Here is a 13,531-nt window from a genome sequence, read left to right as displayed (position 1 = left end):
CACGGTCGGGCGCCGGTCCTTCCGTTGCCTCTTCGGTTGGCTGCCATCTGTGCGTGCGCCGCCATCATCAGTGGTGGCATCCTCGGCGGCACCATCAGTGGTGGCATCAGTGGGGTCATCCTCGGCGGTACCATCAGTGGTCTCAGGATCAGTGGGGAAGGCGGCGTCCTCATACAAGTGAGGTTGTTCCTCCATCTCCTGGGACAGCTCCCAGAATGCCTTGACGGCCGAACCCCCGGCCTCATCGTTGTTGGCCATGTTTCTTTCTAAATAGGAACAAAGTTTGGTCAAAAAGTTGGTTATTGTCAAGGAACAAGATCATGGTCTCATCATTTAGGGTTTGTCGACACCGAGGCATCCTAAAAGCTAAGCTTTTATCATTGAGGGTTTTTCGACGCCGAGGCACCCTAAAAGCCTAAGCTTTCATCATTTCGGTTTTTATCGACACCGAGGCACCCTAAAAGCCATGCATTAGTCACAAGTACGCCGGGGCACTTGATCCTACTTAATTAACTACTAAGATACCCCGGCCCATGCATTAGTCACAAGTACCCCATATGTCCTATTTTTAGCAAAGTCATGCTAAAATTCACAGAAAATTTCAGCATGACCTTTGCTGAAAATAGGACATATGAGTACCCGAATTTGCCGGAACGGAAGTTAATCGACATTCCGGCAAACTCAAGGGCCTCTCGGGGTACCTGCAAAATCATTATCCAATGAAGGAATTGTGCTGCACACTGCTGCCTCACACTGCTGCCAAAATCATTATCGACATGCTGAACTTGTATTTCACTCTGCATAGCTGAACAGTCTAACAACCAGAAATATATAACAAGAACTGCACTGCAACGATACAAAGAATATATAACAAGAATGAGCCTATACAAAAAATTTAATCATGGAGATTACACTGAAAATATGAGCTAAATTACACTGTAATTCTAGGGTATATTACACTGACAAATACACTCAAAATATGGGATAAATTGCACTATAATTCTGGGGTATATTACACTGAGAATTCATCAAAAGTTGCTGAGCTTACACTAAAATACATCTGCACTGCAGGGCTTGTACACACAAATTCAGTGAGATGATCTAACACTGACAAAATAAAGGAAACACCTACTGAACCAATACAGGGCTAAAAACACATGGGGATTACACTTAAAAACATCCAGTGAAAGGCACTAGAAAACCATATAGACACAGGAATAAAGCAGAGCTGACTCATTAAATCTGATACACTGAGAAAACCCTAAACTAGGGAAACTAATCACCTGCATCTAACCTACCAGGAGGTAACTGAACAAATTCAAGAACTACAACAGCAACACGAACCAATACAGAGATATGAAAGCACAAGTTACTAGCATTTGCCTAAAAACTACATAACTAGGATATGAAAGCACAAGTTACTAGCATTTTCCTAAAGTGAAACTCTTGAGCAGCAAAGGGCATCATCATCAAAGTGAAACTCTTAAGCCCTACATAATTATGCAGCCTTGATCACACATGACATTACTGGATTTAGATCTATTGTAGTAAATATAAGTACTTGGATGCTCAGATTTAAAGTAAAGTGCATGAGCAGGCAATGCAAACACACAATCAATTGGTGAAAACCATCGACAACCTTGGGACAAATACGGTGCATCAAACCTAGATAATCTGTGGACCAATTCTAAGTATGTATCAAGAACTATAGCTAGGAAGTTAGCAACAGTTGAACTTGGGGATATATTAATCATGAACAATCTCTCCTGGTCGGTCCAACTCAGAAATCATACCATTGTCTAAAACTGCTTAATAGATTCAGATCATCTAATTGTGAATCATGTGATTTGGGGTTTCAATTTCAGATCATCTTTTACTTATCAACAAGATTGCAACAGTTGCAGACACCTCACACTAGCAGTTTCAGACTTGAATAGATTCAGATAACTAAGAAGAACATATCCGGAGGAGGGAGGGAGGATGGGGGTGCATTACCCTAATGTGCTAAATGATGTAAGCGCGTGCGCGAGAGGGGGAGAGGGGGAGAGGAGGAGGGGGAGCTCACGGTGGCCGTAGGGATAGGGCAGTGTGGCGCGGGGAGGATGTCGGGGACGACGACAACGCAGGGGAGGAGGCGACGAGGTCCGGGTGGTGGTGGTGCTCCGGTGACGGTGGTGTGGACGGGGCAGCGTCCGGGCCGCCGGCGACGAGGGCGGCGGAGCGATGGCGTCCAACGAGGTGGGGCGACGGGGAGAGCGGCGCCGACGTCGGGGCCTCAGGCCGCGGTGGTTGGAGACGTCGCGGCAGGGTCGAGGCGGCGTCGGGGCGGCGTCGAGGCGGCGGGGCAGCGTCGAGGCGGCGGGGCAGCGGTGTCGGGAGAGGAGAGGGGAAGGGGATCGAGGGCGAGGGCGAGGGAGAGAGAGGGGATAGGTTTGGGCCGGGGTGGAAATATGGATGGGGGCGGCACAATACTAATGGCACACCACCCCTCGGTGCGCCATAAGTACATCCATACTAATGGCGCACCTCACCATGGTGCGCCATTAGTATTTTGATTTCTGCTCGAGCCAACAGGTTATCTTCCACCTGACCTGATCCACACTAAGTTCCCTCTACTAGCTCAATTGGTCAGCAGCCAGTTCTCACACCAGGAGGTCCTGGGTTCGATTCCCAGGCTCCACAATTTTTTATGCATTTAAAATGCTATTTGATACTTATTTGTGTTTAAATATGTTCAAACTTGTTTAAATCATAACAGTAATATTTGTTTATAAGACAGTAATAATTTTTTTTTAAATATCATCAAACAGTAATGCCGGTGGAGCAGGGGAGGGTGCGCGGGGTGCGGGGGGTCGGCGGCGGCGGTTGAGTAGGGGAGGGGTGCGGGGGGTCAGCGGCGGCGGTTGAGTAGGGGAATCGAGGGTGCGGGGGGTCGGCGGTGGCAGCCGGTGGACCGGGAGGTGCTCGGCGGCGAGGGGGACCGGATCTGGCGAGGTGGGATAGAGATCGAGATGGAGGGGGATCGAGATCGAGTGTCCATGAAATTTAAAAATATTCATGATAGTTCAAAAAGTGCCCATGAAATACAATCGAGAAATGAAGGCTACGATTTAAATACAATCGATCTTAGCTAGCTATCTGTTCACAATCTTCTTGCCCTTCTTTTTCGCAAATGGAGTTCTTCTGTGGAACGGACGTCCTTTAGGTAGGGTGGTCCTGCTTCTTCTTGTGGTGTATGCTGCTACTTCATCATCGTCGTCATGTTCGATCCTCGGGTCGCCGTACTTGTCGAAGTCTTGCTCATTGGCTACTCCATCCATTCCGATGATCTTCCTTTTGCCTCTCCTCACGACAACACGACTGGGCTTTGACGGGTCGGTAATGAAGAAGCATTGGTCCACTTGGGAAGCCAGTACCCATGGCTCATTTTTTGCGGTGACGTTTGCGCCCGCGGTCTTGGATTTGGCTTCGGGTATAACCATGGTGGTGAAATACCGGTCTTCTTTTAGGACGCTCTTGGCCCATCTGACACGGAACATCGGGACCTTCTCTCTAGCGTAGCTCAGCTCCCAGATCTCCTCGATCCTTCCATAGTATCTGTCCTTGTCGTTACCGGTGTAGGATTCCATCGTTACCCCGGAGTTCTGATAACCATCGCTCTTCATGTCCTTGGCCTCGGTGTAGAATGTGTAGCCGTTGATATCGTACGCCTCATAGGTCATCAGGTTGTGCTCGGCGCCCTGTGACAAGGCGAATACGAGTTGTTCTTCCGCGGAAGAATCCTCATGGAAAGGGTACAACAGAAGCTTCTGCTTGAACCAACGCGTGAAACATGAGTTGTGCTCTTTGAGTATATCTCCGTCCGTCCTCTGTTGGCCTCGGTCATTGTACGTCTTCTTAATAAAGGTTTTGTGCTCTACCACCCAAGGATCGACCACGTCTATGTGTTGTAGCGCGACTAGGTTTGCTCTTTCAAAGTCCGGGAGTCGACCCTCGAAGTCGACATGCATTTCGCGGCGACCCTCACGGTGACCCCATCCAGCAAGCCTGCCGAGGTGCCTGTTGACGGGCAGACCAACGGGGTTCTCGATGCCTAGAAATTCGTGCAGTAGGAGATGCACTCTTCGGTCAGAAAGCCCCTGGCTATGCTTCCCTCTGGACGTGACATGTTGCGAACGTATCCTTTGATGACACCATTCATCCTTTCGAACGGCATCATGCTGTGCAGGAACGTCGGCCCGAGTTGGATGATATCGTCCATGATATGGACCAGCAGATGCACCATAACGTTGAAGAATGCGGGTAGGAACTACATCTCAAGCTCGCATAGTATCACCACGATCTCTTCCTGTAGCCTTCTGAGTTGCCTCACGCCAACAGACTTCCGAGAGATGACGTCGAAAAAGTTGCATAGGCCAAATAGGGTTTCACGGACGTGAGCGTCCATGATCCCACGGATTGCAACTGGAAGTATCTGCGTCATCAGCACGTGACAGTCGTGAGACTTCATCCCGCTGAACTTCAGCTTCGCTGGGTCTAGGTATCTGCTTATCTTCCCCGCGTAACCGTAAGGAAGTTTTACTCCTACGAGGCAGGTGAAAACTGCTCGATCTCCTCCTGACTTAGAGTGAAGCACGCGGGAGGGTAGTCATTTCCGGTCTTCTTGGCCTTTTTGCCTTTGCGACGACTTTCCGTGTCCTGCTTTGCCTCATCATCATCATCATCATCATCATCATGATCATCATATATAGCGTGAAGCTCCTGCCTGATGCCCATTGATTTCAAGTCTGCCCTTGCTTTCGGCCCATCTTTGGTCCTCTCTGGCATGTTGAGCAGGGTACCAAGCAGACTCTCGCACACGTTCTTCGTGATATGCATGACATCAAGGCTGTGAGGCACACGGTGGATCTTCCAGTACGGCAAGTCCCAGAAAACAGACCTCGTTTTCCATACCTTCAGCAGCAGCTCTGGCGCCTTTCGCTTCTTTCCCGGCTCTGGCGCCTTTTGCTTCTTTCCCGGTAGTGGGCAGTCTTTCCAATTTTTCAAAATCTCGTCTATTTCCTCGCCGCTCCTCGTACGCGGGCGTCCTCGGGGTTCGGTTTCACCATCGAACAGATCCTTGCGTTTTCTCCACAGGTCATCGTCGCGAAGCCACCTTCGATGTCCCATGAACACGGTTTTCGAAGACCAGGGATCTCTATCTAGCTGGCGATACGTTGTGTCATCCATGCACCTGACGCATCCAGAAAATCCGTGGACCACCTGCCCCGCGACATATCCGTAACCGAGATAGTCGTGCACCGTCGTGAGCAGCGCGGCTCTCATAGGAAAATATTCTTTCTCTGCGGCGTCCCACGTATTGGCTGGCGTTTTCCACAGCGTGTCAAGCTCCTCTTTCAGCAGCCCCAGATACAGATTGATGTCGTTCCCTGGTTGTTTCGGTCCTTCAATTAGCATACTCATGTGAATGTACTTCCTCTTCATGCACAACCAGGGGGGAAGGTTGTACATCCACACAAACACAGGCCAGGTGCTATGTGTGCTTCTCTGGCTGCCAAACGGATTGACTCCATCGGTGCTCGCGCCCAGCACGATGTTCCTTGGATCGTTCCCAAATTCTGGGTCTTCGAAGTTCAACGCTTGCCATTGGCTCGCATCCTTAGGGTGACTCAACATCTTGTCTTTTTTATCTATCTCTGGATCATTTGCGTCATCTTCTCGCTTCTTCTCCTCCCTATCCGCGTGCCAACGCAGGAGCTTTGCTACCTTAGGGTCCGCGAAATACCGCTGCAGACGAGGAGTGATCGGAAAGTACCACACCACTTTTCGAGGAGCTTTCTTCCTCTTCTTGTATCGAGTGACGCCGCACACCGGACATATGGTAGACTCCGCGTGCTCATCCCGATAAATGATGCAATTGTTCATGCACACATGGTATTTCACGTGCGGTAAATCCAGAGGACACACGATTTTCTTCGCCTCCTCCAAACTGGTCGGGCACTTGTTCCCCTTGGGAAGACGTTCGTGCCAGAATGACATGTTCTCGTCGAAGCATGCGTCGGTCATTTTGTGTTTTACCTTCATCTCCAGAGCCATGAGCGTTACTTTCAGGCGGGTATCCTCGGGCCTGCATCCTTCATACAATGGAGTAACCGCGTCTAACTCAAGTTGATCCATCTTGGCTTTCTCTCGGGCCGGAGCTCTTGCGTTCTCCATCTGCTTGAGAAGCAGCTCTTGAATATGAGGGTCCTGCACCCAGTCCATCGATGGTCCAGCGTCGTCTGCTCCGCCGGCATCATCATCTTCATGATCATGCCCGTCGTCTGCTCTGGCATCTTCCTCATCATCATGTCCTGCATCTTCTACATGATGACTGTGTACAGCATCACCGTCATGATCATCTCCTGGGGATTCTTCGTCTTCTCGCCCGCCCGAGCCGCGGTGGTTGTCTTGCTGCCCTTCCTCATTTCTTGCCCGGCCCCCATGGACGACTTCGTAGTCATCTTCATCACCTTGCCACCGATAGCCATCCATGAAACCACGCAAGAGCAGGTGGTCCCGCACCTGCCCGGAATCCGGGTCCGCAATAAGGCTCTTCAGCTTGCATCTTCGACACGGACATATTATCTCCGTCTCGTTCTTTTGAAGCATCTCGGCCTTTGCGGACCTCAAAAATCTATTCACGATGCCTTCGGTCATCGTGCGGACCATGGTCGCCTGTGGGGTAGAGCAAAACGAAAAGGAAGCGATTAGTATATACTAATGGCGGACCAAAATTTGATACTAATGGCGCACCCTGGGCCAGGTGCTCCATTAGTAGTTTCAACTGTAATGGCGTATCAGAAGGTGGTGCGCCATTAGTATATACTAATGGCGCACCGCTTGTCTAGTGCGCCATTAGTGTCAATCCCATCTATAGCCCCTTTTCTAGTAGTGGATTGATTAAGCACGGGAGGGGTAGATTCATTACCAGCAGCACGGGAGGACTCGCCCGCGGTGAAAGTGAAGGAGGGCGGCGCAGCAGGTGCATCTGCAGGAGTGGGGACCACAGAGAACGCAGAGGCGCTGGACTGAACCAGCGGGCCGGCGGCCAGAGGAGCGGCAGGCAGGTTAGTGCACGGGCTAGGTGGCACCACGGCACCCACCTCGGCAACCGGGCGTATGACAGGTGGGGCATGAGTGTCGGAAGGGAGTGCATGCACGACGTCTAGCGAGTCTAAAGCGGCATGCAGGAGCGGTGCATGCATGTCATCTGAGGCGGTCGAATCGTCGTCGGAAATGATGAGAGGCAGGCGCCGGGAACCATGGAGGGTGAGAGGTGAGGCCAGAGCTGACTGGTTTGTGTCGGTTTCATGAGACTCAGAAGGGGCATGGGGGCGACCGGCCTAGTGCCACCGTAGGTGGGATCGGCGCGCCACCCCACACATATCACAGAGACTACAGGAGCAAGGTGAGTAGGGGAGAGCGGCCGCGGGGAGGCCCGCTAAGAGGGAGGAGCAGAGTCATCGTCAGAGGAGCCATCACTGAACGGGTTGGCACCATCACCATGGTGCCAGCGGGAGACCTCTACAACTTTGGCGATCTTAATCTCGTTTATGGGTGGGATCTGAATGACAATGCCTGGAGGGGCTGGCTTGCCAGATTGGAGAAGGACGAGGGCACGGACCAATGTGTATTCGATACCATGGAGGCAGAAATCGTCAATGGCGCACACGTCGCCAAGGAACGTGAGGGCGAAGCGTATGCCATCCTCATGCCATAGCTCATGTGGAAACTCAGAGACTTTGACCTCAGCAAGGTCAGTGTATATGGCAATGGAGCGGTCGACGTGCTCGACCGGCTCAATAGTGATAGAGTTTCCCTCGTACTCGATGGGGCTGTGGCTGAGCACGTCATTGCGTGCAGCTGGTGTGTGAAAGGTGAGACAGGCGATCCCCCTCCAGGAGCCGCCCATGATAAAGGCAGGGTTGCCGCAAGTGTGCTGGATGGCTCGATGGATGAGGGGAGTGGGGTTGGGGACGGCTGTGCGAAGGTGGACGAAAGCAAAGCGACGCGGGCAGTGAACGAGACAAGGAGGAACTGCGACTAGTGGCATGTCTCCATAGGGAGGCAGCAGCCCGGCCTCATGGGCCGGACGGGGCAGATCCTCTACAGTGTCTGTCTCGGAGACGTGAGACGAGGCTCTGGTGTATTGTGAGGCGAGGAAGACGTCGGCGAGCCGGTCCCTCAGTTCTTGTGTGTTGAAGGGTGGAGAGTGCGTGTGGTTGAAAGCTGGTGGGAGTGAGGTAGGCGTGGGTGGAGGTGCAGAGGATCGTGGTGGGGAGGGAGGTGGCGGAGCTGGAGGGGCAGAGCCGATCGGAGTGCCGTGGAGGATGAAAGGTGAGGGGACGCAGAGAGCGGGGAAAGGTTCGGAGAGGATGATGGGGACGTCACTGATCATGAGTGTGTGGGATGCGCGAGCCGCCGTCGACGAGGAGCCGGCGGAGTCCATGCTGCGAGTGCAAAAAGCTGGATTAGGTTGAGAATGGAAAACGTCGGGGAGGGGAGGGAAGATGGGCCACATGCGCCTGTACCTGCAGTCACGGCTGCGGTGGCCGTTCCTCCAGCAGCGGGCACAGCGGACTGGGTCACGGCAATCTTCAACGAGGTGATCTAGAGCTAGGCACCGAAAGCAGCGCTGCTTTCTTTGTGTTGGAGGAGAAGTGTGAGAGCATCGATGCGGAGTGGGGAGACGGCGAGGGGTTATATAGGGAGGGGGGGAGAGGGTGCGGGTGGCTGTGATCGAGGGGGAGGAGAGAAGGGCATCTTTGTACGAGCTCGTCGGTTTGTGGTTGGACTGCACGGATGACATATCCGCCGTCAGGGCGGCTGGGCCCATTGCGTGTGACAGGGAGCGAGGGGGCGGCAGGCAGGGGCGTGGTGAACGAGCGGCCGGCGTAGGCTTGGCAGAGGGATTAGGCTTGATCATGAGGTCTAGATGCTGGTCATGGGTAGCGGGAGGGGTCTGTGGCGACGGGCAGGCGTGCGGACTCGTCGGTTCATCGGTTCCCAAGGCAAGATTCGCTACAGATACGTTCATCGGGGGCGCGCGTGGGGTGACAGGGGGCGGTGCAGACATGCCCGGATTAGATGCGGGGCGGGCAACCAGCTCGTCCAAAATTGGCACGGACAAAGAGACAGAGAGTAGGTTCTGGGGACTCGCGCCAGCTCGATCCACATGCGCCGAGCCAGGAGCAGCGTATGGATCTTTTGATAGATTTGTGGGGCAGGGGGCGCCGCACCGCCATCATGATGCATGGGATGGGCCAGCGTTGCATGCGCGGCAGGGCGGACGTGGTGCAAGCGTGCGACCGAGGTGGGCTGCAGTGTCGTGCGGGTCTGGAGATGCCGACGCTCAAAGGGGCCAAGAATGGAGTCTGATCGAGGGGGCAATGTAGGGTAAGCAAACTTAGTGTAATGATGGAAAAAACGACTGCAGTGAGCAATGGCTTGTTCGAGCTGGTCAAAGAGGAAGATCCGAAACCCTTCAAAACCTATGGACCCCAGATTGAGGATTTAAATTTTAATTGATCGGGAGAGGACGCCAGACTTGTACACATGATCATGAACTTTGACTGCTAGAAAATCTTGTTTGACCGAAAAGCAGTGGTTTAGGGCATATTCTACTAATAGTTCATTATATTAGGCCTAACATTAATTGGTAGGAAGGTGACCCAAATCAAATGCGTGTGTTGGGTGTAATTTGCATGTGGTGTAAGCTGGCAGGAGCGGATAACATTAAGCATACGGTAGAAAAAGCTTATACCAGGCCGTTGATGACGCTCCTTAGAGAGAACAATAGTTGTGGACGCAGGTGGCAGCAGAGCAGGATCGACTGCCATCGGCGAGGAAGACGTAGGCCCGATAGACGACGGCGAGGCCGACCCCGATGGTGAGCATGAAGCACGCCCCGTAGGCGCACGCCAAGGAAAGCGGAGTAGGATGCCCATCTTGTGAAAGTCACCCATAGAAGCGATGAGCGCGGCAACGCCAGTCGAGGCCACAGTGAAAGAGAAGCAGGAATCTCCGTCGTCCATGACGTTGAATTGGTGGTGGATGCCGACGAATAGGCAAGCTAGGATGAGACCCATTGTGGTGGCATCAAGGGTGAAAGGGAACTGTATGACGCGCGCATACATGCGGCATCCATGCGGTTGGTTTGGTGGACGCTGGGAGACGAGCGAGCGACATTGTGCCCATGCTACGCTTTCAAAGTGGAGACCCAGATCCTCTGGAATTTGGAGCAGGTGAGCCAACGGCATGCATGTGGCAATGTGGGGCGGAGAAGGTGGGATCGGAGGTAGGGTTCTCACAAAAGAGGAGTATGCGCAGAAGCAGAGTGTGGATTGTGCGAGGATGATCTCTGATATACGCGCAGAAGCAACATGGAAGCGATAAACGAGGGGAGAGCATTGGGCAACGAAGAAATCAGCGGCAGCACCGCCAAGGACATCCTGAAGCAGGGCGGCGACGATAGTGGCATCAAGGAGGCGGTTGGAGTAGTGGAAGATGATGTAGAGCGGCGAGGCGAGGTGGACGGCGGGGGTGGTGATGTCGAGGCGGAGGTAGTATGAGGCATCATCCTCGAACTCCAAGCCCATGGCATTGCCACAGCCCAGGGAGCAGCAGAGCGCAACCTGCCCGGCTTTCACATAAGGTGGGTCAAAGAATGGCGATGGTGGAGGAGCTACTGTGGGGAGGAGCTCGTCTAGAGGACTGGTGGCTAGAGTTGGCTCCGGCGAGAAGGTGGCCGGAGGTTTTTTGGTGGCTGGTGGTTGGCCCTCCTCCGATGAGATGGAGGAGGGGGGAGCGGGAGCGGGAGCCATCGAGAACCTTAATGAAAACTTAGGAAGAAAGAAACTCGAGCTAGCACGACGCGTGCGCACCGACACAGGTTTCCGAATCACGATCATGCTGGAAAACTTTTTCTTCCGCAAGCTCGACAATTTCTTTAGTCAACGCTTGAGAATTTGGATCCTCCTCGTCCACCAGTTTACACATCAACATCATGTCACCATCATCTCCTTGCTGGGCAATGAGCGCCTTCTACTTCGGTGCTTCCTTGCGGTCAGCCTTGAAGTGACCGACAGCGTATGACCTGTGTTTTTTGTGCTTTTTGGTATTGTGATATTTGTTATTTTTTTGTGTTTGTACTGTTGTTTGGTTGGGGTGTGTGGGTTGTGTTTTTTTTTTTTTGGTTTGGTTTTTGTTTTGTTGTTTTTTTTTTTGTTTTTGTGTGGTGGGGTTTGGGGGTGTGTTGTGGGTGGGGTAGAGGTTATGGCAGCAAATGTAATGCACAATACAGAAGAGTTATTATATATTACAAAAACAAACTGGAAATTGACGCCAGTTCAGGCAGGCAGCCAGGCATTGGACCAACAGCCAGGCATGATTATTACATGCATAAAGGCAACATGAGCTTCTTACTCCGCTCCCAATTCCATTGGACCATTATTCATATGCATGCGATATCAATGTAAGAGCAAATCACACCGGCTGTCCTCTTCAGTTAGAGTTAGGTGATGTTGTTTTGTTGTCAAGCTGCTGCTTCCTAAAATACGCCCTCCTCATCAACAGGTCATCAGTGACACGAAGAGCGCCAAACACCCCACCGATTTGGCTCTGTGCGTTGCATTCCTCGACCGAGGAGTTTTCTGAGCAACAATTTCTGTAACATTTTCTCTTTGGGTCAAATTGCTCAAAGAAGCCCGCGTCGTTGGCGGTTTCGAGCGTCGCCGGGAGCGTCTTGATGTGCTTGGATAGTACGGCGAGGTCGTCGAGGCAGTCGGTGACGCACTTGGAGGGTTTCTTGAGGGCCTTGGCGAATGCGGTGGCCTCCGCCGCCTTCTTGGCGACGACTTGGACTGACATTGCGATCACGTCCTTCACTTGAGGCGTCCTGACATCCAGGTTGTTTTTAGTAGCAGATCGGTGCACTCAAATTTGTACGTAGCAGTCGCGCATGTGGCGTTGATGGCTTCAATGCTGGGCCCAGGCTCTTGGTCCGATCGAACAACTGCAGGGGCGACAGCGATGGCGACGGCGATGACGATGGCAAGCAGAGCCAAGGCGGTGTAAGGCAGCAGAGAAATGGCCATGGTAGTCGATGAATGGATGATCTTTCTCTCCCTCTCTATTGTTATATGATGGATATATTTGGTCAGGTGGGTGGGTGTGTGCGCACTTGCAGCGAGAGAGCAGATTAGCTAGCTGGTGTTCCCCTTCTTATATAGGCATACACATACACCAGATAGATAGATAGCACCGCATGCATGCTTCCTTGCTTTTGGACGCCTATTTTTAGTAGCTCGGCCAATTTCAGCGCTGGCAGTTGAGAAGGAGCTACCTAATTTAGTTGTGGCCACATAACAATCAAAATAATAGTTGTGGCCATGAATCCATCGACTTGTTCTCCCTACCTAATATAGAATTATAGATAGACGACAAGCTTGCTGGCTAGATTATCTTAATTGTTTTTTTCCTCCAACCCTTGCTATGTGGGCATTTCCTATTTGGCGCTGCAGGCGCCCGTTACAGTGCAATTTGCAAACGGGCGCCTGCAGCAGTCCAAACTGGGCCGGCCCATTCTATTTTTTCCTTCTTGATTTTCTTGTTCTTCAAAGGTAAAAAAAAAAGCGCAGGGTGGAGAATCGAACTCGCAACTCGGTTTATAATTTTTCTCTTTTTATTTCGTTCTTCAGCTCGGTTTATTCAATCAAGAGTGTACAGGTAGATAATTTTTCTCTTTTTATTTCGTTCTTCAGCTCGGTTTATTCTTTTTCCCTTTTTCTTATTTTTTTTATTTTATTTATTGCGCGCTTTTTAAAATTTCTGAAGTTTTCTTTTAAATTTGTTAACTTTTTTGAAAATCAATGAACTTTTTTATAAATTGTTGAACTTTTCTTCAAATTCGATGAACTTTTTTGAATTTTGATGAACTTTTTCAAATTTGATGAAATTTTTTGAATTTTGCTGAACTTTTTCAAATTCAATGATATTTTTATGAAATTCAATGAACTTTTTTAAAAAAATTCTATGAACTTTTTTCAAATTCTATGAACTTTCTTCAAATTCGATGAACTTTTTTCAAATTCATGAATTTTTTTCAAATTTAATGAACTTTTTTCAAATCCGATGAACTTTTTCAATTTTTGTGAACTTATCCTTTCAGTTCATGAATTATATGAATGCCTTTTCAACTTGATGTATTCTTTATTCAAAAAAATTAAGCGGTGCCCTCCAGCATTGTTATTACGCATCTGCCTTTGTTGGTAATCATAGACAGGGAGTAGCTCGTATTGTTGGTGGTACCTGTACGCGAACTCGACGTTGTGAGTTCGAAACCTGCAAATAGCAAAAAAAATCGCGTTTTTTTCCGAGCTTTCGCATTCGCCAGGATTCCCGTTTCATGGGCCGGCCCAGGGCGGGGCGCTGCAGGCGTCAGAAGCACGAACGGGCGCCTGCAGCGCTGTATAGGAGCTCTCTGCTATGT

At 51.0% G+C, this 13,531-nt stretch overlaps 2 protein-coding genes across 2 annotated transcripts in view; both read right to left on the bottom strand.

Moving 5' to 3' along the window:
* LOC125533257 overlaps positions 1–7,247 on the bottom strand; it is a 31,721-nt gene extending 24,474 nt beyond the window's left edge. The window contains exon 1 of the mRNA XM_048696966.1: positions 6,971–7,247. Coding sequence (XP_048552923.1) covers positions 6,971–7,247 — 277 coding nt within the window. The remainder of the gene's footprint in view (positions 1–6,970) is intronic.
* Positions 7,248–9,665: 2,418 nt separating this feature from the next.
* Positions 9,666–10,865, bottom strand: LOC125533256. The gene has a single exon (XM_048696965.1). It carries the CDS (start codon positions 10,863–10,865, stop codon positions 9,666–9,668), a length of 1,200 nt encoding a protein of 399 aa, XP_048552922.1.
* Between the last annotated feature and the right edge of the window lie 2,666 nt (positions 10,866–13,531).

The sequence above is a fragment of the Triticum urartu genome, chromosome 1 (genome assembly GCF_003073215.2).
Source record: "Triticum urartu cultivar G1812 chromosome 1, Tu2.1, whole genome shotgun sequence".
Taxonomy (NCBI): Eukaryota; Viridiplantae; Streptophyta; class Magnoliopsida; order Poales; family Poaceae; genus Triticum; species Triticum urartu.
Note: the sequence above shows the minus strand (reverse complement) of the source record. Positions and strands in the feature narration are given on the sequence as shown.

Bases quoted from the DNA above. Each gene is read 5' to 3' on its own strand.
- LOC125533256 (XM_048696965.1), bottom strand. From the start codon at position 10,865: ATGGCTCCCGCTCCCGCTCCCCCCTCCTCCATCTCATCGGAGGAGGGC.